Source organism: Acinonyx jubatus, chromosome A3 (genome assembly GCF_027475565.1).
Source record: "Acinonyx jubatus isolate Ajub_Pintada_27869175 chromosome A3, VMU_Ajub_asm_v1.0, whole genome shotgun sequence".
NCBI classification, from domain to species: Eukaryota; Metazoa; Chordata; class Mammalia; order Carnivora; family Felidae; genus Acinonyx; species Acinonyx jubatus.
The window spans coordinates 130,131,929-130,158,359 of record NC_069388.1 but is presented as its reverse complement, the minus strand read 5'-3'; the positions used below and the strand labels follow the sequence as shown (position 1 = coordinate 130,158,359).

At 48.6% G+C, this 26,431-nt stretch overlaps 1 protein-coding gene across 15 annotated transcripts in view; it reads left to right on the top strand.

The window, feature by feature from the left end:
• Positions 1 to 202: 202 nt before the first annotated feature.
• The window catches only part of ATP6V1C2 (ATPase H+ transporting V1 subunit C2), a 52,585-nt gene continuing 26,356 nt past the window's right edge, over positions 203 to 26,431 (top strand). For 12 of the 15 annotated variants that reach the window (XM_027077896.2, XM_027077891.2, XM_053201244.1 and 9 more), the window contains exons 1-3: positions 203 to 347; positions 1,558 to 1,713; positions 3,863 to 3,930. In XM_027077896.2, the coding sequence (XP_026933697.1) occupies positions 1,585 to 1,713; positions 3,863 to 3,930 (197 nt within the window). In that variant the 5' untranslated portion in view covers positions 203 to 347; positions 1,558 to 1,584. Of the gene's footprint in view, positions 348 to 1,557; positions 1,714 to 3,862; positions 3,931 to 26,431 lie in introns of those variants that run through there. The other 3 variants (XM_053201248.1, XM_053201246.1, XM_053201249.1) reach the window with 2 other exon arrangements.

Below are 26,431 nucleotides of genomic sequence, written 5' to 3'. Positions count from 1 at the left end.
CGCTCGGTCTGGCACGTCCCGCGCGCTCCGCTACGTTGCGCACTGCAGACCCCGCCCGAGGCTCCCCCCCCCCCCCGGATCCCGCTCCGACCCACCTGGGCGGGGTCGGGGGCGAGGGGGCGACCCAGGGCCCCGGCGGCCCGGGACGCGCGCGGGCCGCAGCCGGGCCCCCGCGGGAGGCGGGCGGCCGGGTATGCAAATGCCCGAGGGGCGGGCGGGGGCCGCCTCCCGCTCCGGATAAAAGCTCGGGGCGGGGCGCCGCGCAGAAGCCGCTGCCTCCCGGGAGCCGGCCGTGCGCTCCGGCCCCGTGCCCGTCCCCAGCACGCCCGCGCGGCCGCCGGCTCCCGGTAAGAGGACGCGCGGCGGGTCGGGGACGCGGGGCGGCAGCGGGAGAGGCGGCGCCGAGACCCGGGGGACCGGGGCGGGCCGGCCCGCGCACGCGGGTCCGCCGTCCGGGGCCGCGCTTTCCCGGTGGGAGCCAGAGAACCAGCGCCTCCGCGGCGCCCTCCCCGGGGCCGGGCAGGTGGCATCTCCCCAGCTTCTGCGCCGGGCCAGTTTGTCCCCAGGCCATCGGCGGTCAAGACCGAGAGGAACTGCGTCCGATGTGCCCGGAGTTAGGAGGGACCGGGGGGGGGGGTACCTTGGAGTGGAGTGAGATGAGGGTCAAAAGGAAAAACTTTGAGGCCGGGGCTCTGGCTGGCTGTCGCCTGTTTCTCCCTAGCCTTCCGGAGATGCTTCGCGAGGCGATGGGAAGGGAGGCACGGGCCGAGGGGACAGAGGTGTGGGCGTGTGCACGTTTGAATGAGCAGAACGAATCGGCTTTGCAAGCGGCAGGCGCTGGACGGAAACTGCCAGGCCCAGCACGATGCCCGCCTCTGCAGAGTGCACACCGGGGCTGGTGGAAGATGACTTTAGTCGTCCCCCCCCCCCCCGCCTTTTTTTGCTTATTTGGGAGCGAGGGGGAGCTCTTCTGAAGACTTACTTTGAAGGCTGGCACCATTCTGAAGGCCGCTCAGTAAACTCTCTGGGGTTTGCCCAAGCTCCTGATGTGAAAACGCTACCTTGTCTCATTCCTGCCTTCGCTTCATCCCAGAAAGTACAATGTGGAAAGGAGGAAACCGTTTCAGAAGGCCCCAGCCTGGCTGGCTGGCTGTCCACCCCCCTCACCCCCGTTTGTACTCTGATGTCAGGAGAGAGGGGAGTAAAAGGACCGGGAATCTCGCTGTCCCCATCCCTCCCCCCAACCCTTAAAACCAGTCAGAGCCACCCTAGGGATGGTTTGGGAGCCTTTGTGGAGACCTGAGGGCTTTCCAACTGAAGACTTTGCGGTCTTTTCAAGTGAAGATAAGAGCACTGCAGATCAGCAAGCACATGGGTGTCCTTGCAACTAGAGAATCTGAATTGGAAGGTCGCGGGGGACAAAGAATGGGATGTAGTAAAGGCAACACCTCCTGGAGAGGATTAATTCTGAGGGAAGGGAAGTGGTGAAGGAGTAGAGATATTTGACACTTCTCTCCTCCTGTTTCTGTTTGTGCGTGTTGCTGTGGTTCTGGTCAGTAACTGGATAAAAGAAGTCTGGAAGCCATGTCGGAGTTTTGGTTAATTTCTGCCCCCAGCGACAAGGAAAACTTACAAGCCCTGGAGAGGATGAACACGGTAACCTCCAAGTCCAACCTGTCTTATAACACCAAATTCTCGATTCCTGACTTCAAGGTAAAGTTCCTGGGGAGAGAGGAAGGACATGATGGTTTGGGGTGGGTGGGTGTCTCCTGGGAAGCCAAGGAGAAAATAATAGGTCAAAGGCAGCAACGCTGAGGATAAGCCTGGGGGGGACGATGCACAGGGAAGTCAGTGGTCTGGATGGGACTTTGTGCCACAGCCCAGAGTTAATTGTGTTTCCTATGGACCCAAAAACACAGGACAGAATGAACAGGGAGAGAAGGGTGTGGGTAGCAGTGTCTTCAAAAAAAAAGAAAAATGCGGAGAGTGTTTTCCACACCTAGGCTCTTGTGAGTTGTTGTTCTAGGATTCTTCCTGTTTTGTCTTCGACATCCAAGAAGCCCCACAATACAGTTGAAATGTACAGGCGTGGAGAGCTTCGGTCTTGATTGTGCTCTTGAACTGGAAGCAGGGTGGGAGATTCAGATGGAATCTGATGGAGAGGCAAGAAGGGAACTTAATGGTAACCGGGCCGATGGCAGAAAGACACGAGGCAGGGAAGTCTAAGGGTTCTTGCTGTGGAGAACAAAGTTAGAATCTAACAAATGTGAGAGAGGAACGAGGTGTGCAGTCTTTTTACTTCCGAAGAGTAGCCTTGTCGCGGTCCTTCCTAAGATTGTAAGCTTCCAGAGAGAAGAGGCTTGAGGCATTTTTCAATGACAGCTATGCAGATGCACTGTGGGTGCTGGAGGGATGGCCCTAACTGCCCAGCGGTAGCCGTTCTAGAAAACTGCCCTGTCCTCTTTTTCAAACCTCAGTCGGCCAGTCTACCAAAAGGGCTGCACCGTCAGCATCATTGGTGATGCGACCCTATTTGCTAGCATTTATCGAGCAGTATGTTGGGGGCCAGGCACTTTGAACACACCATCTGGAATGTTCACAAGGCCCTCGTTATAGATCAGGAAGGGCGGGGAAAGGAGACGAGGGTGGTAAATCTGGTAAGTGGCGGCACTGATTTCTGAATCCGTATGTTGCTGCCACTGTTTGCCTGTCGACCGGCGCTGTGGAGGTCGGGGAATTCAGCATCCACTCGCCGTTTACTCTTTGTAAGGCAATGTGTTAGACTGGAGGGAACAAAGATAAGAGGCATGACCTCTGCCAAATATGGCTTAACATCAGGTCGCTTGAAAGAGAAGCAAACTGCACTTACTAGAGGTAGCTGTGCTTCATCATTTCCTAACTGCCTTTCTTAAGGTATTTCTCAAAGTATTTTTTTTATATTAAAGTATACTTGACACGCAATGTTAATCTTAATTGCTTTTTAATGTCCGATGGGGGATTGGTAATCTGAACACAGAGTCTCTCCTTCTGATTCCGGGAAGAGACCTTTCAATACAGTTTTGGGCTGCGTAATAATTTTCACATTAAGAAATAGATCGTTATAAGTAATCTGAAAAGAGAAAGACTTGCAGGAATGATGAGGTGGGGGGAGGGGAGGAAGCTGCCGCCACCCCCCCCCCCCCCCCCGCAAGATCATTGTTAATAACAGCAAAGCAGAACAGAGGCAGGGATTGGTTGGACATCTTGGAAAAGAAAAGCGTTTAGAAATGGTGACTTCTTGGGGCACCTGGGTGGCTTAGTCAGTTAAGCATCCGATGCTTGATTTCAGCTCAGGTCATGAGATCGAGGCCCGTGTTGGGCTCTGCGCTGACAGCACAGAGCCTGCTTGGGATTCTCTCGCTCTCTCCGCCCCTCCCCTGCTCACACGTGTGCATTCTTCCTCTCTCTCTTAAAAAATAAATAAATAAAAACTAAAAAAAAAAAAATGGTAACTTCTTTAACTTGCTTTCTGGTACATTTCCTCCTCAGCGATGGGGATTGATCATGTGACCAGCAGACTGCCACTTTAAGAAGATAATGAGCTGGGGTCCCACAATGATACAGAAGTTGCTCCTTCCTGTGGCAGAAATGTAACAGTTCATCCTGTTGGCAGTAATAATAATAACAGCTAAACTTTAAAAATGAGAAAATATCCCCAATCCGCTGATTTCTCTTAAGAGCTCTTCCCAATTTCCAGTTTGGCCGTTGACCCAGAATAACTAAGGCGACGGAAATCACAGAAGTCCCTGCACTGTTGTTGAAAGTGACCTACACCTTCCCTGCCATAAAGCACGAGCCGCTAACGTCTTTGCAACCTTTCTAGGTGGGGACCTTGGATTCCCTTGTTGGCCTCTCTGATGAGCTGGGGAAACTCGATACCTTTGCTGAAAGGTAAACAATTTCTTATTTACTGCATACAAGTGAGAATTTGATGGTGTTGTCAAAGGACACAGCCTCTTGCTTTGCCTGAACCCGTGCTTGTCCAAACCCGATCCTAGAGGTCACATCAAGAACCAGTGTGGAGATGCCTGGGTGGCTCAGTCGGTTGAGCATCAGACTCTTGATTTCGGCTCAGGTCATGATCTCATGGTTTGTGAGTTCGCGACCCGCAGGGGGCTCTGTGCTGGCAGTTGGGAGTCGGCTTGGGATTCTGTCTCCCGTTCTCTCTGCCCCTCCCCCACTAGCTCTCTTTCTCTCTTGCGAATAAAAATAAACTTTAAAAAAATTGTAAAAAAAGAGCCAGCGTGACTCTGCATGAGGGCCCCAGGTCAACAGCAACACTTGGGGTCCCTTGAATGGTTGTGTTTTGTTTTTTTTTCCTGGAGGCAGCAATACTGGGGGGCTGCCTTCAAAAGGAAGAGGCTTATGGCATAAGGTGCTGAAACCTTTAGAAAAATAATTGATGCGGTTTCCCCTGCGGCTTTTGCATTTTAAAGTTTTTTGTTTGGTTTTGTTTTTGTGGTAATATTTGCTCAAAGTAAAAGATTAAAAGTACAGAAGGAAGGCTATCCAATTACATTAAGCTTTCCTCTCATCTGGTTTCCTCTTTCCTGTTTCCCTCATTTCCTTCTTTTGAGGCAACATTATTATAATCTTTAGGAGCACCTTCTGGAGACAGCCTGTACATGTGCAAATACCAAAAACAGTTTTACACAAATGACTGCATATATCCTGCACCTTGCTTTTCTCACTTAATCACATATCTTAGAGATAGAGGTGTTTTTTTTTTTTTTTTAATGTTTCTTTATTTTTGAGAGAGAAAGAGACACAGTGTGAGCTGGGGAGGGGCAGAGAGAGAGGGAGACACAGAATCCGAAGCAGGCTCCAGACTCTGAGCCATTAGCACAGAGCCTGATGTGGGGCTCAAACCTACGAACCACGAGATCACGACCTGAGCCGAAGTCGGACGTTTAACCGACTGAGCCACCCAGGCGCCCCGCTTAGAGATAGTTTCACAGCTGGGTTTTTCTACTGGCTGTATTAGCATGAATAGACGTGCCCTAATTTACTTGTATTTCCCTATTGATGGGCATTTGAGTCTTCTGGTCTTTTGCTATTACAACCAATGCCGTCTTGATGGTCCTTTTGTCTACTTCTTTGCACACCCGTGGGAGTGGGTCATAAGTTGAAATGCCGGGTCAAAGAGTATTTGCATGCAACGTTGTACACATATGCCCACATCCCTTCTCCAAGGATTTGTTCCCTATCCACACTCCCACCAAAAGTACATGAAGATATTTTAAAGTCTTCAAGGCATTTATTTATTTACTTATTTTTTAATTGCTACAAACCCGGTACATAAGCATTAGAAAATATATATGGATCACAGAAAAGCGTGAAAACAAAAATACAGATCACCAGGAGTTATGCCATTCAGAGAAAACCACTGTGATGTTATATCGTATTTGCAGTGGGTACATCCAGTTTTTTTCTACCCGTGTTATTTACGCATGCATATATTAGTAACAGTGACATCATGTTATATGTGTTTGTAACTTGCTCTTCTCTTCATATCTTAAACTTTGATTTTTTTTTTTTTATTTTCTTAATGTTTATTTTGAGACAGACAGACAGACAGATTCTAAGCAGGGGAGAGGCAGACACAGAATCCGAAGCAGGCTCCAGGCTTCGGGCTGTCGGCACAGAGTCCGATGCAGGACTCGAACTCACCAGCCGTGAGACCGTGGCCTGAGCCGAAGTCAGACGCTTAACCGACTGGGCCACCCAGGCGCCCCATTCACATCTTACACTTTGGCTCTCGCCATTAACTCTTCCACTGTAGTGTTACGTCATAGAGATTTGCCATAATTTGTTTATTTGGGTGTTTTAAAATAATAATAATCCCTAGTTTGGGTGAAACTGAAAACATGTTGCTTACCAGAGGTTCTCATTTAATTGAAAAAGAATGCAGGGCCGCCGGGGTGGCTCAGTCAGTTAGTTGAGAGAACGACTCTTGATTTCGGCTCAGGTCATATCCCAGTGTCGTGGGATCAAGCCCCATGTGTGGCTCTGTGCTGAGTGTGGAGTCTGCTTAAGGCTCTCTCCCTCTCTCTCTCTCTCTCTCTCTCCGCCCCCCCCCCCCCCCCGCCTCTGCTCCACTTCCCAGCTTGCATGTTCTCTCTCTCTCAAAAAAAAAAAAGGAAGACAAGAAAAAGAATACAGATGGAGTAGATGAGGAAAATGGTCCATGACGGCCAGGTCCTGACTAGGACACAGACCCAGAGCCAGCCCCCCGCTGGATCTCACCACCTCCACAGAGGGTTTCAGGTCCTCAGGGCCTGTCAACATTGCTGTTTGGTCTTTTCAGTGCAACGGTGATGTGACATGTCACCACTTTGTTTTAACACGTTGAAAAAAAAAATTGTTTAATTTATTTTGAGAGCAAGAGAGGCAGAGAGGGAATTCCAAGCAGGTTCCATGCTGTCCGCGCACAGCCCGACGCGGGGCTCGATCCTGTGAATGGTGAGATCGTGACCCGAGCCGGAATCGAGTCAGATGCTTAACCGACTGAGCCCCCCAGGCGCCCCCCTCCGCATTTTTATAGGAGTCCTACCGATCTTTGTCTGTGTCCCGTCCTGGTTCTCTTCTGGTTTTCTGCTTCTGTTGCGGCTCACCCACCCCTTGCCTGAGAGTGGAAATCAGCCTTTGTTGGTAACGTTTTGCTACATGGAGGATGTTGCTCTGACCACCTAAAGGCAGCCCTTGTCCCCAAGTAGTTTGCAGCACTGGAGTCTTTGAAAAAGAAAACAAACCTTTGGCTTTCTCATCTGTAAGATGGGATCGTACGGAACATCTCTGCTTCCATAGAAGAATGAAAGGGAGTGAAATCATGTTAAATCAAATACTGTCAAATCCCAGGACAGGTTCTATGAAAAATGGACACCCCCCCCCCCGAAAGTGGCTTGATCCCTAAATATCAACTCCTTTCTTAGGCTGCTCTCCATAGGGAGGTGGGTCTGACAGACACCATGGAGGCCAGCCCACTGCCCTAGGCTGGCCATTGCTTTCAGTTTTCTCAGCAGCCCTGACAAACCACTTCATGAGGTCCTATAGTGAGAAGTGGCAATATTGCCTTTAAGAAGAGAATTGTTTCCAGGCCTCCTGCAGAAGTGACAGCTAGTCAACATTTTTACCTTTCTAGACTTTTCTAGACCCTTCTAGATCTTTCTTTGCTACCAATTATCTGCCCTAGTGCAGGTCCTTAGCCTGTTTCTTACTCCCCAAAGTCTCCTCTAGCTCTAAAATTCTGTGATGCTGGATTTTCATTTCCACCTTCATTTCCTTTGTGTTTTGCTTCATTTTTATTCGTGTTCTGTTCCACACCACTGGTTGCATGGCTTGTTTGTGCGGGTGGCACAGCGTGTGTTGAAGAAATAATATGAAAGTATGTGAGCAGGCAAGGTTAAGGCTATCATCGGGAACCAGAACCTATATGAATTAAGATGTTTTCTAAAAACAGGGCTAGGTGTGGTGAGAATTGACAGTCACTGTGTGTTGTTTCAGTCTTTTTCGTTGTGGGTACATGTTCTCAGGAGCCTTCCTACCGGCGAGAAAGGAAAATGGTGTGATCTGAGCCCCCTTTATTTCTAGCATTTATCTGGCCCGGGTGCCAAGGTACTTTGTCTCCGGAGTTAATACTGGAGCTTGGAGTCCAATAATGGGATACACTAACTGACAGGCTTCGGGGCTTTGAAATGCCCTACCTCATTCTTTAAAGAGTCCTCGAGTGTTATTAGCTAAATAAATGCTAGCTGGGTTTGTAGCTCAGGCAGCACAAACCTGTCAGCACTGCTTCTGGCCAGGAGAACAGAGGAGGGACAAGAGTTTTCAGGGTGTATTGTTTCCATATCCTTTTATTATTTATTTACTCGGGGCACTAGAGTGTTTTTCCATGTAGCTGGAAGGCAGGTTTCGCTTCCTGGCTTTTCTCTCTCCCTCTCTCCTTTTGTTTTGTTTTGTTTGTTTGTTTGATTTATTCCTCCATGGTGACTTTGTTAATTTACTCTGTATTTACCCTGTAATTCACAAACATTTGAGAAACCAAATGATTCCATCTTGAAAAAGGCGCCCCCACCCCCACCCCCCATTAGCAGTTGTTTAGAGTTCTTCCCAGTGTCTTAGCTTGCTTCACGATGCTGATTGAAATATTGCATTTCACGGATGCTTAGACAGCCGTATATACCTCCTGGGTTTCTGTGGTACATTGGTGACTGTCATTCGCCACTGAGCACAGTACCTACCTGTGGTATAGCTGGTGGCTTCTCTTTACCCGTGTGGTTCCATGAAGTTGGCTGAGGGTTAGCTCAAAGATGTGGATCGAAGATTACGTATCTGAGTGTGGATGTCTGCTGAATGATGCAGATCTTAAGGAGTGGGTTCTTCTAAGGGCATTGTAGAAAGCTGGTTTGTTTTTTTTTTTTAATTTTTTTTTTTTAACATTTATTTATTTTTGAGACAGGGAGAGACAGAGCATGAGTGGGGGAGGGTCAGAGAGAGAGGGAGACACAGAATCCGAAACAGGCTCCAGGCTCTGAGCCGTCAGCACAGAGCCCGACGCGGGGCTTGAACTCATGGACCATGAGATCATGACTTGAGCCGAAGTCGGACGCTTAACCGACTGAGCCACCCAGGCGCCCTTGAGGGCATTCTACAGAGAAGCAAGGGGCACCTGGGTGGCTCAGTTGGTTAAGTGTCTGACTCTAGATTTCAGCTCAGGTCATAATCTCACGGTGTGCGAGTTCGAGCCCCGTGTCAGGCTCTGCGTTGACAGCTGCGAAGCCTACCTGGGATTCTGTCTCTCTCTCTCTCTCTCTCTCTCTCTCTCTTCTCTCTGCCCCTCCCCACTCATGTTCACTCTCTCTCTCTCTCTCTCTCTCTCTCAAAATAAATAAACTTAGAAAAAAACACCATTTTTTAAATAAAGAGAAGCAAAATATAAGTTAAAAAATTACCCTGGCCGCATGACATTTCTTCAAGTCACTGGACAAGTATCAACTGAACACCTTTGAATGATCTGGACTCCTCTAGGTGTCACAGTCCTAACCGGATGTGTTCGCTGTTCAGCTCTTAATGACTGTTTCCGACCTCCTCCCCCTCCTTGTAAACCCCCAGTAGTACCCACTCATGCTGCTCAGCTCCCCCAGACTCTCCTCCCCACCCCTGCTTTCAGACGTGCTGATCTACCCTGTCCTAATACAACCAGGCGCACCCCTGCGTCACAGCACTTAACCACAGCGCGCTGTAACGTCCCTGAGGCTGGTCACTGGTACACGTAGCTCCCTGCACCTGTAACGTTCTAGGCCCTCAAAACCAGCTGAATGAATGAATGGAAGAAAGAATCCTGAAATATTAGAGCTGCACGGAGACCCCGAGAGAGCTAATCTAACCCCTTCATGTTCCAGATGAGGCAACGTGCCCAGAAAGATGCTCTTAGAAAGAGCTGCTCAGGGCAGCAGAGAAGGAATAGAGCCTTGACCCAGATTCACCGGTCAATCATCATGATGTTTTTTAAATACAACATTTAAAAATGTCTTGCTCATTGACATTTCACAAAGTATTATACTTACACATTTAAAAAAATGAGGGGGCGCCTGGGTGGCTCAGTCGGTTAAGCATCCAACTTCCGCTCAGGTCGTGATCTCATGGTTTATGGGTTCAAGCCCCGCATCGGGCTCTGTGCTCTGGCAGCTCAGAACCTGGAGTCTGCTTCGGATTCTGTGTCTCCTTCTCTCTCTGCCCGTCCGTCGCTCATTCTCTTTCTCTCTCTCAAAAATAAATATTAATTTTTTTTAAATCGAATGATATAGAAAGGTACAAAAAGAAAATTCCAGCTTACCCCTGTCCCTCTCCCCAGAGGCAATCATTATGAGGATTTTGTATGGTTCCTTCCTTGGTAAAACAAAACAAAAAATACGCATACGTTCGTGCTCTAGCCCTAATATTTGTAAACTTTGAAGACCTTATTTTGAGGTATCTATTAAGTACAGTATCTAAGTTTTTAAACTTAGATATGTCCCAAGCATTTAGGACAGAACCTATCACATGGTTAGTGCAACAATCCTACTGATAATTTATTTAAGATTACACTGAGGGGCACCTGGGTGGCTTAGTTGGTGAAGCGTCTGACTTCGGCTCAGGTCATGATCTCACGGTCTGTGGGTTCCAGCCCTGCGTGGGCTCTGTGCTGACAGCTCAGAGCCTGGAGCCTGCTTTGGATTCTGTGTCTCCCTCTCTCTCTCAACCCCCCACCCCCACTTGTGCTGTCTCTCTCTCTCTCAAAAATAAATATTAAAAAAAATTTTTTTAATGATAAAAAAAGAGATTACACTGAAATTATGGGAGATTAACATTCTTATCATTTTGTGTACTTCTGTGAACACAGTACATCTTTCAATTGACTGAACTCCTTTTCTTTCGTCCTCTGGTAGAGAACTTTCATGTTTCATTCAGTAAAATTCCTGCACAGTATCTCGTTGATTACTTTCCTCCAAATTTTGTTTTTTATTTAGTTCCTATTAGAAATGAAATCTTTTCTCTAAATGTTTACGATTTATAAATTGGGATTTTCATGTATTAATTTTATGGCCCACAAATGCCCTAAACTTCCTTATTGAAAGCTAAGGTAAGGTGCAAAGGAGTCTAGCTCCAGAATCCTCAATTAAAAAAAAAATTTTTTTTAATGTTATTCATTTTTGAGAGAGAGACAGAAAGACAGAGAACCAGTGGCAGAGGGGCAGAGAGAGAGGGAGACACAGAATCCAAAGCAGGCTCCAGGCTCAGCACAGCGCCTGACGCGGGGCTCGAACCCACGAACCGCGAGATCATGAACTGAGCTGAAGTTGGACGCTTAACCGACTGAGCCACCCAGGAGCCCCCAGAATCCCCCATTTTTTTAAAAAAAAGTTTACTTTATTTTTGAGAGAGGGAGAGACAGGCAGAGAGAGAGAGAGAGGCAGAGAGAGAGAATCCCAAGCCGGCTCCACGCTGTCAGTGAGGAGCCCAACACGAGGCTCGAACTCACGACCCTGGGCTCATGACCTAAGCTGAAATGAAGAATCGGGCACTCAATTGATGGTGCTCCCAGAGTCCTCATTTTTAACACAAAATTAAGATTGGTCTGTTGTGTGACAGCACAGAATCACAAAGCCACATTAGTGTCGGAATGATGATGGCTCCGTAAAAAGAATTTGGAAGAGTTCTCTGTTCTCCATCCTCACTACACTGTACACATGGGGCCTTGAGCTCTTGAGAGGTGGCTAGTTTGGAATGAGATGGGTAAAGTATAAAACATCAGATTTCAAAGACTTAGTACCAAAAAAAAACAAAAGGAAAATCTCAATAAACATTTTATGCTGGTTACCTGTTGAAACAACCATGTTTGGGATAGCGGGTTCCATAAAATCTATTATTAAAATTAGTTTCACTGTTATTTTTTTAACACGGCTACTAGAAGATTTTAAATTACATACGTGGCTACATTATATTTCTATTAGACAGCATTGGGCTAGAATTCTAGACAGTGCTTCTCAAACAGACAGGTGAATGCCCTGGGGATCTTGGGAAAATGCAGATTCTGACTCAGTGGGTCTGGGCTGAGCCTGGGATTCAGCATTTCTTTCTTTCTTCTTTCTTTCTTTCTTTCTTTCTTTCTTTCTTTCTTTCTTTCTTTCTATGTTTATTTATTTTTCAGAGAGAGAGAGACAGAGTACAAGCAGAGGGGTGCAGAGAGAGGGAGATACAGAATCCTAAGCAGTCTCCAGGCTCTGAGCTGTCAGCACAGAGCCCAACACAGGGATCGAACTCACGAACCGTGAGATCGTGACCCGAGCTGAAGTCGGATGCTTAACCGACTGAGCCGCCCAGGAGCCCCTGGGATTCAACATTTCTTACAAGCTCTGCAGTCATACTGTGCTGCTGGGTTGCAGACCACACTTGGCATGTCACTTCCAGACACTGAAATCAGTGGCTCTTAAACTGCCGGGTGCATCAGACTCATCTGGAAAGTTTGCTAAGAGATAGATTCCTGGGGGAGCCTGGGCGGCTCAGCCAGTTAAGCATTCGACTTCAGCTGTAGCCACGACCTCACGGTTTGTGGGTTCAAGCCCTGCATCGGGCTCTGGGCTGACAGCTCAGAGCCTGGAGCCTGCTTCGGATTCTGTGTCTCCCTCTCTCTCTGCCCCTCCCCCACTTGGAGTCTGCCTCTCTCTCTGTCAAAAATAAACATTAAAAAGAAAGGAAGGAAGGAAGGAAGGAAGGAAGAAAGAAAGAAATAGATGACTGACTCCTCCAGAATTTCTGAGTCAGTAGGTCTAGGTGGGGCCCGAAAATCTGCATTTTCAGTGTGAAGTCAGTGCTGTTTCCATCTTCGGACATTCGAAGTGCTCTTGTGACCTCATATCTTGCTGCTTTTTCTGAGCGTTCCGCGGTTGCCTGGTTCTCTTGTTCTCATTGTATCGAGGGCACTGGGCTGAGCCTGGGATTCAGGCTCAACATACGTGTGTGTAGAAACGACAGTTATCAATGATTTTCATACCTGCTGTGTCCACGTGTTCATACAGGGCGCGGTTAGCCGTTCTTGCCGGATGCAAAAAAGCTCTGACACTGGAGCCTCCACCGAGGGCTGCACTTGATGTCCTGTGTGCCTCTGTTTGTGTTGTTTTCGGTCTTGAGTTCTCCACCACCCTGTTCTGGCAGGTGCCATTCACGGATCGCTCGCTGGGTGCCAGGCACCGTATCAGGCACTGTTCAGTTCTCTATTTCTTATGAAATCTTCACCACAGCCCTGCGGACGGCGTGACTAATCCTCCCGTTATAGACGAGAATATTGACGCGCACGGAGTGGAGCTGTGTGTGCAACGTCACGTGGCTGATGAGTGTCAGGCCTGAGCCCCGTGCACCTGCTTCTCTGCCTGCCCCAGCCAGAGGCTTTGGCACATGGCTCGGTTAGCTTCCCCCCTGCCTGCCCTGCCTTTATCCCTTCCTCGGGGGCCCTGCTGTGGCGATCTCTGCTTTGCCTGAGGTGGCCCAGTACCTGACAGTCCCCGCCCCCACCCCCCAGGTCCTGGGAGCTCTCACCAAACCAGAAGTCCCGCCAGCAGGGAAGGAAGGAATGCCGGCTGGCTGCTTTGTGTGCAGCAGGCCTGGGGTCAGGGTCAGCCTGAGGCAACATTGTGAAATCCACAAAATAATCCTTTGGAGGCTAACTTTAGTAGAAGGCGCTTGCTTACTTGCGTCTCGGATCTCTCCCGATCCTGGGACCCTAGGGCTCCACTGTCCTCCAGACCTCAGCCCAACCACGTTCACCCTGTGCTCTGAGTTGGCTCGTCACACCTTGCGTAGATGGCAGTCACTTACACTGCCCTGATGTTCAAGGGCTGGAGGGGCAAGTTAAAAAAAAATTTTTTTTAACACTTACTCATTTTTAAGAGACAGAGAGTGCAAGTTGGGGTGGGGCGGAGAGAGAGGGAGACACAGAATCCAAAACAGGCTCCAGGCTCTGAGCTGTCAGCACAGAGCCCGACGCGGGGCTCGAACTTGTGAACTTTGAGATCGTGACCGGAGCTGAAGCCGGACGCTCAACCGACTGAGCCACCCAGGGCCCCAACCCTGTTTGATCTTAACGCATTTCTGGGAAGTTGATCTCAAGACCAGGGACTCTAAATGGAGATTAGAAAGTTTATAATAAAAATTTTTTTTTCTGAGCAGGTAATACATTCACATGCATCAAAGATAAAAACAATGAGAAGTCTCCCTTGCACTCTCCCCCCTGGGTGACCCCTTCCCTGGCCTCTGCTGAAGAAAGCCAGTTTTAGGAGTTGCTTCAGTACATTTTCAGTGCTTCTTAATGCAAATGGAAGAAAATTCCAGTATATATTTGTATTGTTTCCCTTTTTAAGCACAAAGTAGTACTCCACATGCGCTGGGGCGTATCTTGCTGATTTCTCACTTAGCGTTATATCCTGGGAGATTTCTCCTGTTGGTCCATAAAGAGCTTTCTGTCTTTTTAAGCTAGCCAGCATTCCACATGGGGACGGTCCCATAGTTTATTGACCAGCCCCAAGGTGGGCACTGGCTTATTTACTCTGATGGGGAAGGGGGCTCTTGGCAACAGTGCCTCGGGATATAATCTTGCACCTTTACCGTTACTCTGCACGGGAGAGAGTGTGCGTGTATCTGCAGGACGGATTCTCAGAGGCAGACTGCTGGGTCTGAGGGCCCTATGCTTTTGTAATTTTGACAGATGTTGCCAGATGTCTCTGGGTTGACCCTTTTGCCTTTCCACCCACAATGAAGGCCAGTCCGCATTTTCCTAACCCGTTCTCATAAAGCGTGTTGTCAAATGTTGGGTTTTTATGAACTTGACAGTTAAGTAACGCTGCCTGGGTATAGCAGCTTTTTTTTTTTTTAATGGCTCTATGTAGACAAATGATAAGCCATAGATAGCAAGTTTTCAAAGTGGACAATTTGATGAGTTTTGAGACACACACATCTGTGAAGCCACCGCCACAGCCAAGATAATGAACATATCCTTCCCCCCCAAAGTTTCTTTGTGCCTCTCTGTGATCAGTTTCCTTCTCAGCAGTTTGAGCGCTGATATGTTTTCTGTCCCTATAAGACTGTTGGCGTCTTGTAGAACATTTGTATGAATAGAATGAGGTGGTGTGTACTCTTCTTTTTTTGGTCTGGGTTTTCCATGCCACATCATTATTTGAGATTTATCCTTGTTGTCGTGTGTCTATTAACAGTCATTTTTTAACTGCTGAGTAATATTCTATTTTATGGGTAAGCCCCAATTTCTTTATCCATTTACCTGGTGGGGGACACTTAGATGCCTTCCAGTTTGGGACTATTGAAAAGAAAGCTGTCATGAACATTCATGTAAAATCTTTGCATTGGCGTATGTTTTTAATTTCTCTTAGGTAAATACCTACCCGTTGAGGCAGCTGGGGTCCTGGGTACACAGAGTGTGGGTACACATCCCCTTTGACCCTCAAACCTTTGGATTGCTTCCTGGCCCTATGGGATGGATGTGGCTTGGAGGAAGGTCACCTGGGGACCTTCTAAAGCCTGGGGTCCCCTGTGGTCCCAGGACATGGCCCCCTTGTCATGGGCTAAGCTTACTATTTCAGTTGCATTGAGTACTTAGAATTTTGTGGACACGGGGAATACTAAGTTGTCGTTGTTGTTGTTGTTTAAGGAAATGGCCGTTCTTTGAAAAGATCACATTCTGGGAGAAGAGGTAGATGACTATAGAGATCATTTCAATCCCGTGTGACACGTGGACAAAGCAAAAATGGGGGAGGACCATGATGGCTCTGAGGAGCACCGGTCCAACATCCTGCTTCACATCTTAAGGCACTTGTCCAGCCGGCCAGCATTTGCTGGGCATCTGTGCATTTTCCAGGAACCACTGTATTTTCCTTGGAGCTGGTGGTCGTACGATTCGTAATTTTTCAGAGCTCTCTTTGTTTCGGCGGAGCGCCCAGATGAGGAAACCAACACTTCTGACAGTATGATAAGTGCTATGGTGGAGGGCAGTTTCTAGGGAGCCCCATGGGGGCAGCAACTATGGTCGCTTTGTTCACTAGCGCTCCCGCATAATATTGCCTGGGACATAATGGACCGTGTGTTTCTATTGAGGGCAAGAGGCAGCTTGTACTGGGTGGGGGCGTTATCTGATGCTCTCTTGTGTTTGTTAGGGGTGGACTTGCCACAAGGAGGGGCACTTGGGCTGTTGTTATAAAGGGTGAGTAGCATCCAGGTGGCTCGAGATATTCCAGGTGCCTGCAGAGGAGGCTGGCGCGGGACGGGCAGTGGTGAGTGGGTGGGGAAGGAGAAGACCCGACAGGCAGGAGCGTTCTTTGTAAACTCTGCTCAGAAGCTCGAACATCAATCTTGGAACTTCTTGGAAAACCACGGACGTAGTTGAAACGGCCCAGTGGCACGCTAAGCTGTGTATTTTTAGAGATCCCTCTGGTTGCCGTTGGCAGGATAGAACAGGAGGGGTCCAGACTGAGCGAGGCAAGACAACCAGAGAGGAAGCCATTGAAGGAGAGTTGGAGAAAGATGACGTGGCCCGCCTCGGACAGTGACCCAGGACAGGGCGCAGGCAGGTTTGTGGGAACTGTAAAATTATAGCGGTGATGGAAAAGGAAGGGGCAGAGCCAAGGGGCTTAGGAGAAGGTGATGACATCCAGCCTAAAGGGCCACATCCGTCCTTGACATTCTCCTCCAGACTGGGTCTTCACCCTCAAAGCCAAGAGAAAGGCTGGGGCGTGTTCTGAAAAATTAAGACATAATTCACACACCGGAATATTCACCCCTTCGATGTGCGCTAGTCATTGGTCTCTGGTATATTTCCAAAGTAATGCAGCCGTCACCACCATCTGGTTCCAGAACCTTCTCATCATCTCAGAAGGAAGCCCTGTGCCTGTTCGCCACCACCCCCTCCCTCCTCCATCCCCCCAAACCACTTGCTGTATGGATTTGCCTGTTCTGGGCATTTCATGCAAATAGAAAGCCTGGGTGTTTTCTGATAAACCAAGAGAAGTAACACCTTCCCTGATGATTACCATGAAATGTGTGTTGACGGCCCCTAGAAGGTGATTGACCTTGAGGGGAGTCCCGTAGTCAGAGTGGCTGGGAGGCCCCCAGTCTGTGGCCTTGAGAAAATGTTTGCCTGAACAGTCTATTGCTTTCTTTACATTAAAAAAAAAATTATCGTAGTGCAAAGAGACAAGGAATTTAAATGAGAAGAGGGTTTTTGTTTTTTTTTTTTTTAACATTTATTTATTATTGAGAGACAGAGACAGAGCGTGAGCGGGGGAGGGGCAGAGAGAGAGGGAGACACAGAATCTGAAGCGGGCTCCAGGCTCTGAGCGGTCGGCACAGAGCCTGACACGGGGCTCGAACCCATGAACTGTGAGATCACAACCTGAGCCGAAGTCGGACGCTTAACTGACTGAGCCACCCAGGTGCCCCCAAGAAGAGGTTTTATGAAAGAACATTGTTATTAAATCCGCTTTCTTACTGTAAAACTGAGGTCTTATTTTTACCCCGGTCGGCTACCTCCGGGCCGTGTGACCTCAAATCAGTCCCCATCTCTCCTGGGTCTCTGAAGGCCCTTCCGACCGGGACACTACACAATGGTAAACTAACCATTTAGTTACCGTTGTGGGCAGACCATATTCTCGTCACCCTACCCTGGCGTGACTCTAATGTCAAGGATTTTTAATGGAGGGACGGCTTCTTTAAGTTTTTCTTTTTTGTGGTAGTAAAACACTTATTTCATTCTATTCTAATAACACCCTGATTAAGATCATCACGTACATCTTCAGCCACATTTTTGGCTGCCTCCTACAGCTGCATTTCCAAAAGTGGAATTACCGGGTCAAAGGATATAGGCATATTTAAAGCGGTTTGTACATATGGCTAAGTTGTTCTCCAATGAGGTTGCCAGGAAGTGCTGTTTCATCATACCCTTGTTAGTTTACTGCCTCGAAACACTCTTGTTGTTTACCTGGCGAAATGAAAATGAGGTGTGATTGCTTTAATGCGTATTTCTCGGTAACCCGCAAGAGGAAGCATATTTTCAGGTGTGCGTCAGCCACCGGGTTTCGTGATTTGCGGGCTCTGGCCTTTGCGCCTTCGTCCTCTGGGGCGGGCCGCAGGTTGGACCGCTCCGGGGCCGCTGTTCACACTGTGGGCGCTGGGCCCAGCCCCGTGGGGGTGGGACCCCTGCAGTTGGGCACGGTGCCTGGGCTGCTGGGTGGATTGACTTTCTGGAAAATGCTCTAGACCTTGAACACATCCCAGGCTCTCTTCTAAGCCAGGTGCTTAGGGGACTGCCTGGTTACCCCTCAAAGGCTGTGGGACCCCGGAGCATTTCAGTAACCCTTCAGAACAAGGGGCCTTCCTTGGCCATAGCCCCTTAGGGAGCAAATTTTCTCTGAGGGTAGACTGGTTTTTGAAGAGAACCAAGGATCATCAACGACCGTGTGGGTAAATCAAGCTGCGAATGCCAACTTGGCCAAAGCAAATTCTGTTTGGAACGATGGCGAATTTTGCTGAAAGGCTTTACAAATGGTGTGCAGAGGGGATCCCTCTAAGGATGGAATTATTGGTCCCTTATTGCAACTCCCAGTTTCTAAGAAGCAAGTTCGGAATTCAAAGCATCGTATCTCTGTGGCCAGAGCCCTCCAGAGCCCCAAGTGGGAAACCTTCTCAGAGGCCTCATTGGATCTTTATATTTATTAGAAGAAAGTCACAGAATCACAGTCTAGTCACTTGTTCCTGATCATTGCTGCAAGGCATGTTGATTTCATTGTCCTGTGGCCACCGAGGAGGAAGCAGAGACAAAGGAGCGGGGTGAGGTGCCCAGGGGCTCTGTGAGTCACCAGCTGTGCGGAAGCTTCTGGGCCTCACTTCTCAGGGCTTCTGAGTGGCTGCAAAGGGAGGCTGGACCTATCAGAGCACCCCCCCCCCCTCCTCCTCCGCGGGGTGTGCTTGGGGTTTTGATTATCCAGAGAGGGACACATTAGCCGCTGGTGCTCTGAGAGCAGTTCTTGCCGTGGACAGAGGCTTGCGGTAGGGGCAGGGTAGGGGGGCGGTACTAGCTGATGTCGAGGCCACCAGCAGAGGGCTCTTGGGCAAGTGCCGTGGTCTCTCTGAACCTCAGTTTCCTGAGCTCACCATGGCCTCGCCTCCTCTGTCATTGGTTTATGGAAACATACATGTACACAAAGTGCCTGAGGCCCGAGGACAGCTCACTAGAGACAAGTTATTGCCACTCTTGCTTCAAAACCCTATGGAAACTCCCTCCGACCCTCCCAGTCACCTGTTGGCCCTCAACACCCAGGCTTGGAGTAATTCTGAAAACCAGACCAACCTCAGTCTGCTTTTGCCTGAATTATCCAGAAAACCCGGGGAAGGGGGGAAAGCCCTCTGTTCTGCTTCCCAGGGATGCACTCAGGGCCTCGGAACCTGATAACCACACTCCCTCCGCAGCGAACTGGGCGGGTGAGACTCAGCCCCTCTTCCCACAAGGCCAGGGGTGGGGCAGGTGGGAGCCGACCTCCGGCCGAAGGGGGGCGCCATGATGAAAGCTGGGCCCACAGGGGCGCTCTGGAAGGAGGAAACACATGAAGCTTTGCTGTGCGTGTGGTTGCAGTGGGGCTACCCTTTAGGAAGATTGTCCTCTGTGCTTGGGTCCTGGGCCAGGGGCACTCCGGTGAGTGGAGATTAGTCCTCTCCTGTGTGTCCGTTGTCCATCCAAGAAGGGTCTGGAAGGACCCTGGAGCCCTTCATGACAGCCAGTCGGGTGAGCATGGGATTTCGGGAGGAGGAGAGGGGGGAGACAGAGATCTCAGGGGTCTTTGTCCTACTGTGCTCTCAGCGCTTGAGTTATCCTGGGTCCCAAGGGCCGGAGGGAGCAGCCCCCTTGGATCTCAGGGTCCGGAAATCAGCAGCGCCGAGAGGTGCCACACAGCGTTCTCAGAAAGAGCATTTTCATTGCACACCGGGCCCAGGCAGCCCTTCTTTCCTGACCTCCTCCCACCCCTCCCCTGGGGTTCTAGCATCTGGATTCTGCCTGCCCAGCTCCTGAAGGGCCCCCCCCTCCCTGTCAGTTCCCTACCTGCCCTGCCTCACACCTGGATGATGCCCCCACCTCCCCATCCCCGTCTTTCTCACTTTCTCCCCTTGGCTCCCCATTTGACTGGCAAGGTTAATTTGAAAGAAATCTTAACCAGCTGAGCCCAGGCAGCATGCCCTTGAATTTAATACTTCATTTACTTACTGCTTTGTTCATTTGCACTACCATTATTCTTGCTTTATTATTAATACATGGCTGGTAGTTTTAAAATCCGGATCCCACCTCTGCAGTCCTATTCTGTAAAAGAAACCATTTCAACAATATAGTGCCAATCTTTATGGACTTTTCCATGCATAATACAAGCGCGTAGTTTTATGTCTTTTGTTTTTGTTTTTACAAAAATGGGACCATACCTATAGGTATTATTTATTATTCTTTTTCCCCTTAAAAAATGGTTTTTTTTAATGTTTATTTTTGAGAGAGAGAGAGAGAGAGAGCGCGTGCAAGAGTGGGGAAGGGGCAGGGGGGAGGGTGGCAGAGAGAGAGGGAGACACAGAATCCAAAGCGGGCTCCAGGCTCTGAACTGTCAGCACAGAGCCCAATGTGGGGCTCAAACCCACAAACCGCGAGATCATGACCTGAACTGAAGTCAGATCCTTAACTGACTGAGCCATCCAGGTGCCCCTATTTTTTCCCCCTTTACCCAAAGATGTACAACCTTTCGTGGCAATCCATAAAAGACCTTCCTCCTTCTTCCTTAGAGACTTCTTGGTGATCCATTTTTATCACCTGGGTCCCTTGCTGGTACCATAGAGATGTCTTTTGCATCTTTGTGTAGATGGTTTTGTGCACAGGAGCAAGATTATCAGAAGAACCAATTCCCAGAAGTGAAATTGCTGGGCAAAAGTATCTTATGTGTTAAAAACTTTTGATGGCTGTTCTGAAAGTACTCTGTAACTAGGCTGTACCAATTAACACCTTGTATCCACAGGGCATTGGTATTCCTGTTTCCCAGAGTACTTGCCAGTGCTGAAATCATAAATCCTTTCAATATGCCACTATGATAAGTGAAAAATATTTCACAGCGAGTGAGGTTGAGCTTTTATTCTAAATGTTTTTGAGCAATTTGTTGTTCCCTCCATGCCATTAGTGCTGATTAGTGATATTTTGACTTAATTTTTATATATGGTGCGAGGTAGGGGTCCAAGTCTTTGTTCTGTTTTGAGTTAATTTTTATATATGGTGTGAGATAGGGCTCCAGCTTCAGTCTTTTACGTATGGATCTCCAGCTTCCCCAGCACTCTGTGTTGAAACAGCTGTCCTTTCCCCCATTGAATGGTATTGACGTCTTTGTCAAAAATCATTTGAGGATGTATATGAGGGTTTATTTCTGGGGTCTCTGTTCTATTCCATTGGTCTGTTTGTCTGTCTTTATGCCAGTACCACACTGTTTTCACTACTGTAGGTTTGTAGTGAGTTTTGTAATCAGGAAGTATAAGTCCTTCAGCTTTGTTCTTATTTTTTCAAATGTTCTCCCACCCCTTTCTTTCTCTCCTTTTTTTGGGACTCCCACAATGCATATATTGGCTGCTGGATGGGGCCCACAGGTTCCTTAACCTCTGTTTACTTTTCTTCAATCTTTGGTCTTTCTATTCCTCAGGCTTGATACTCTCTTTATCCTGTCTTCTCGTTTGATGAGTCTTTCTGCTTGAATCTGCCTGGGAGTCCCTCTAGTGGATTTTTCGTTTCAGGTACTATATTTTTCAACTCTAGAATTTTTTTTTTTTTTTGGTGCTTTTCTTTGTTATTTTGGATTTTCTGTCTCTTTATGGATATTTCTGTTCTGCTCATAGCTTGCTCCTTAAGGTTCATCTCATCGTCTTTTAGTTCTTTGAGCATTTTGAAACAGTTGCTTTAAAGTCGTTGTCTGGTAGATCTGCCATCATGTTACGTTCCTTCATTTCTTTCCTCTGAATGAGCAGTGCTTTCCTGCTTCTTTGTATGCCCTGTGATTTTTTTTCTTGAACACTGGACATTTGAGTCTAATGATGTGGTAACTCTGGAAATCATACCCTCCTCCTTCCCTGGATTTGCTATTTTTTGTTTTTAGTTTTGCTTATGTTTATTTAAAGTTTTTTTTTTTTAACATTTATTCATTTTTTGAGAGACAGAGAGAGACAGTGTGAGCGGGGGAAAGACAGAGACAGAGGGAGACACAGAACCCAAAGCAGGCTCCAGGCTCTGAGCTGTCAGCACAGAGCCCGACGCAGGGCTTGAACTCACGAACTGTGAGATCGTGCCCCGAGCCGAAGTCGGACGCTTAACCAACTGAGCCACCCAGGCGCCCTGCTTGTGTTTATTTTAAATTGTTGTCTTTGTGCCAAGGATGAGCCTGACGTGTAAAGTTACAGTTGCCACAGGTGTTTTCTGAGCCCTTCCCTGGATTTGAACACTCATTTTCTAATGTTTCCCATGTACACGGTTTTTGAATGTCCTAGTCTTCGTGTCTGACTGCCACATGAGAAAAAGGAAAATGAAGGGAGGAGAAGCTCTTTAAACCCCTTGGAGGTCTCTGTAGCTGAAGGGGGAGGAGCTTGCACAGTGCGGGGAGGTGCAACAACAATGATCACCCTCTCTTTGTACCTGTGTGATCACAATCACTAGTCAGAGCACAGGTCCTCAGTGTCTCGAGAACAGGGTCGCTTATGGCCACCGTGGCTCCCATAGACTGTGAACAAGTCATTCCAGGAACACACAGGTGCCCGCCATGCGGCTGGGAGGTGGGAAGGGGGTCGCTGCCACTGTGCTGAGAGCTGAAACTGATGCAAGTTAACCACAATTTAAGGTCTCGGCCTTCGGTAGACTCCAGACTCCCAAATGGTTACATCACAGAGACAGACACCGAGGTACCCAACACCCCAATCAGGACGACACGGTGTTTGCAGTTTGCTTTTTTAATTAAAAATACGATCTGTACATCTTCCCTTTTGGATTAGTGCACATTTTTGTCAGGTCCTCTAGAGGAGAGCTCCAGAGCGTGATATAAGCTAGCAATGAGGAGCATGGAGTCTGGAGTCATGTAGATTTGGGATCGTCTCTGCTTGGACACCTGTCACCCTGTGTAGGGCCACTTTCAGCCACGTAAGTCTTCACGTCTTCACCTTCGAAGTGAGGATGTTACCTGACTCAAAGTACTGTCTCAGCAGCTGAGTTCCTGAGATCCTTAAGAGCTCTTACAACTCATTTTTTTTTTAAAAAGGGGAACAAGGCAGCAGAAAAACCGGCAAAGGGCTTGGGCGGGCCGGCCACAGAAGAAACCAGGCCATTTGTAGAGTCCGTGAATCTCTGAAAAGATGGCCAGCCTCACTCATGATCAAAGAGACGCACATCACAGCAACAATGAGATAAAAATTTTCAACTCTCAGATTGGCAGAGATTAAACACTCAGGATACCTAACTTTGGCGAAGGTTCAGGGAAGCGGGCACTCTTGTCCATTGCTGGTGGGAGCGTAGACTGCCTCTGTATGTCTGGAGAGTGGCTTGGCCTGTTTGTTAAAATTGTAAGCGTCTGTACCCTTTATGACAGGAGTTTTTCTTTAACAACTTATTCTACCTACACAAGCATGCGAGACATGTGTGTCGTTGCGGCATGCAATCACAGGGAACCGACCCCCGTGTCCAGGAGAAGTAGTTGTGACACAGTCACGCAGCGAAATGCCACGCAAGAGACATCAGGAACGGGAAGCTCTGGTCCTGAAAACATGTTCGTAGTGGACTGGAGCGTCGCAAAAGGGAGACATCACACAGACTCTCAGGCTCCTTTCAAGAAGACAAGCGCTCTGATTCCGTAATGCCACGGTTTCCTGGTGACTGTAGTTAATCGTCACAGCTGAGCCAGGGCCCTTTTTGTTATGTGCCCTAAGTGATCTTTCCAGCAGCTAGGCTTTATCAGACCACGTTATTCTGAGATGTTCCATGGTCGTGTACCCGCTCGAGGGCAGGCGTGTGGCCATCCTGGTTATTGTTAAAAACTTCACACAGGCTAGAATCGGGAGCAGGCAAAAAGCCATCACCGAAATGGTGAGTGAGTTCTCTTTTTAGGTTGACCTGGAAGGAAGCGTGCGTGTTACTTAGGCGCTGAGGAGGGCTGGACCTCTTTTCATAGATTCGTGGACTCTACTAATGGCCTGTTTTCGTCTTCTGTGAATAGTGTGTTCACGCCCTTTGCTGGTTTTTGGTTTTTTTGGGGATTTTTTTGCTGGTCGGTTCCACTTTTTAAAAAGAGTTCGTTTATTCACCCAACAAACATTTCCTGAGCAGCGGCACTGTGGTCGGGGTGAGAGTTACTGCTGCCTTCGTGTAAACTGATAATTACTTCAAAGCATCACAGAGGAGCTGTTGACGGCATTAGGATAGAAGCTTCCAGGGAGCAGGGACTCTGTTTGGTCCATGGCGTTATGAAAGTGCTGGGCACACAGTTGCTTAATGTATGGAATTTGCCACATGAATGCGCAAACGAATGAATGAATGTGTCGAGCCAGTCTCTACAGATAACAGAAAGGCACTCAAATTAGGAGAATTTGAGGAGAGTCCATTGGTAAAGGGACAGACACTTGTGTGGGGGCCCCCACAAGGGATGGTGTACGAAGCCAGGCAGATGGGGAGGCATTGTCACAGCCCTAGGCTGTAAGGGAAGGGAGGGGAGAGGTTTCAGACCCTGTCCCCCGCCCACCCTGATGTCCCCACGAGCCGGGGGGGCAGAGAGCCCGGAGGCGGTCCACCAGGCTGCTTCGAACACAACTGGAGACGTTTGCCACAAACTCCCCACGCCTGGAACATCACGTGCGTTGCATCAGACTCCACAAATAGCCCCGTGAGAGGCACAGCATCATCTCCACTTTACGGCCGAGGAAACAGATTCGTTGGGTAACGACGCATTGGCAAAAGAATTCTCATTAGTTATGATTAGTAAGAGGCGAGCTACGATTCTAGGAAATTCCCAACACGTTCGTAAAGATTTGAGCCCAGGATGGGTCTCGGGGACTGTAGAGACGGCCGCGTGGCCGGGTGGCTGAGAGCCTGGGAGTCCTCAGCCGGACTGGGCGGGTGGGGCCGATTTACTTCTCTGGGCCTCATCTGTAAAATGGGATAATTAATGCCCGTCTCTAGAGTGTTTGCGGGGATCGAAGGAAATAATGATGATAGAATGTGGTGCCTGGTGTTATGGACAGAAAACCTCAAGCCACATACACTGTAGAAGAGTTAAGGCTTTGGAAACCCACCAGAATGAAGGTGCGTGTTTCCTCTTGGGTGGAGGAAAACGGTGGTTCTTTTTTCTGATATTTTTTCCAATTTTGACCACGAATACGTGTCACTTTGCTAGGAGACCAGGTTCCTCCCTCCCTCCCTCCCTCCCTCTCTTCTTTCCGCCCTCCCTCTCTTCATTTTGTCCGGGGCCTCTCAGTGCCCTTCTGACTCAGTTTCCTGTGTTGGTCCCCAGCCCCCTGGCCTCATGCTCTGAGCGGCCAACACGGCCGGTGTCTGCAACAGCAGAAGGGCCATGTTCCCCATCTGGAGTTCAGTGACCTGATCCACGCTGCCTGCAGACGCGGCCTCCCTCATGGGAGCCAAGGGAAGGTGTGGCGGGGGGGGGGGGGGGGGGGCGGCAGGGGGGGGCGCCTAAGGCAGATATTTGGGTCTTCAGGGCTTTTAGACTTGGGTCCTAGTTTGGCTTGTTTTCTGATCCGACTTCTCACTGCTCAGCCTCTGGGAGCAGACACTTGCTCCTAGATACTCGGTGTCTGATTAATATGTTGTATGAATATGTTGTCGTATTCATATGTGTGATAATCCTGCAAAATGGGCTGTACTCTGCATCCTCCGGATAAAAGGACTGAGGCACAAAGAGATGGAAAAAATGAGGTCGAAATCACACGTTTGGGGGTGCCTGGCTGGCTCAGCCGGAAGAGCGTGTGACTCTTGATCTCAGGGTCATGGGTTTGAGCCCCACCTTGGGTGTGGAGATTACTAAAAAGAAAAAGGAAAAAAAAAAAACACCTACAAGGGGCACCTGGCTGGCTCAGTCGGTAGAGGATGCGACTCTTGATCTCAGGTCTGTGAGTTCGAGCCCCACGTTGGACATGAAGCCTACTTAAAATAAAAATTAAAAACAAAACAGGGGCCCCTGGGTGGCTTAGTCGGTTAAGCGTCTGGCTTCAGCTCAGGTCGTGATCTCACGGTTCGTGAGTTCGAGCCCCGCATTGGGCTCTCTGCTGTCCATGCAGAGCCCGCTTGGGATCCTCTGTCCCCTGCTCTCTGCCCCTCCCCCGCTTGCGCGCTCGCGCTCTCTCAAAAATAAAATATTAAAAAAATTAAAACCAAAACAAAGAAACGAATGATACATTTGGTAATTGGCAGAGCCGTGGGATTTTGAGTCCTTCTGCCTTGAAATCCTGTATCTCCCTTTCTTTTTCTCATACTTTGTTTTTGGTTGGAGGGAGGAGACCTTTTTTGTTTGTTTTATTCTTTCCTGGATCCTCAAAGGTTATGTTAGTTTCAGGTATACAACAGTGATTTTGACAACCTTATGCTCTGCCAGCCCACCGTCCTTCCTCATACTTTCTGAATCCTTTGGGATCCTTGCTGGGGACTTAAACAGTTTTGATTTTCTCATTATCAAAGCAATCCTGAACTATACTCGGTATTAATTCAGTTATCATTACGAGGATCCGAATTACCATTACGGATTATGATTGGAAATACGCGAAGTCGGAAGAACAATTTCACATGGTCACAGCCACG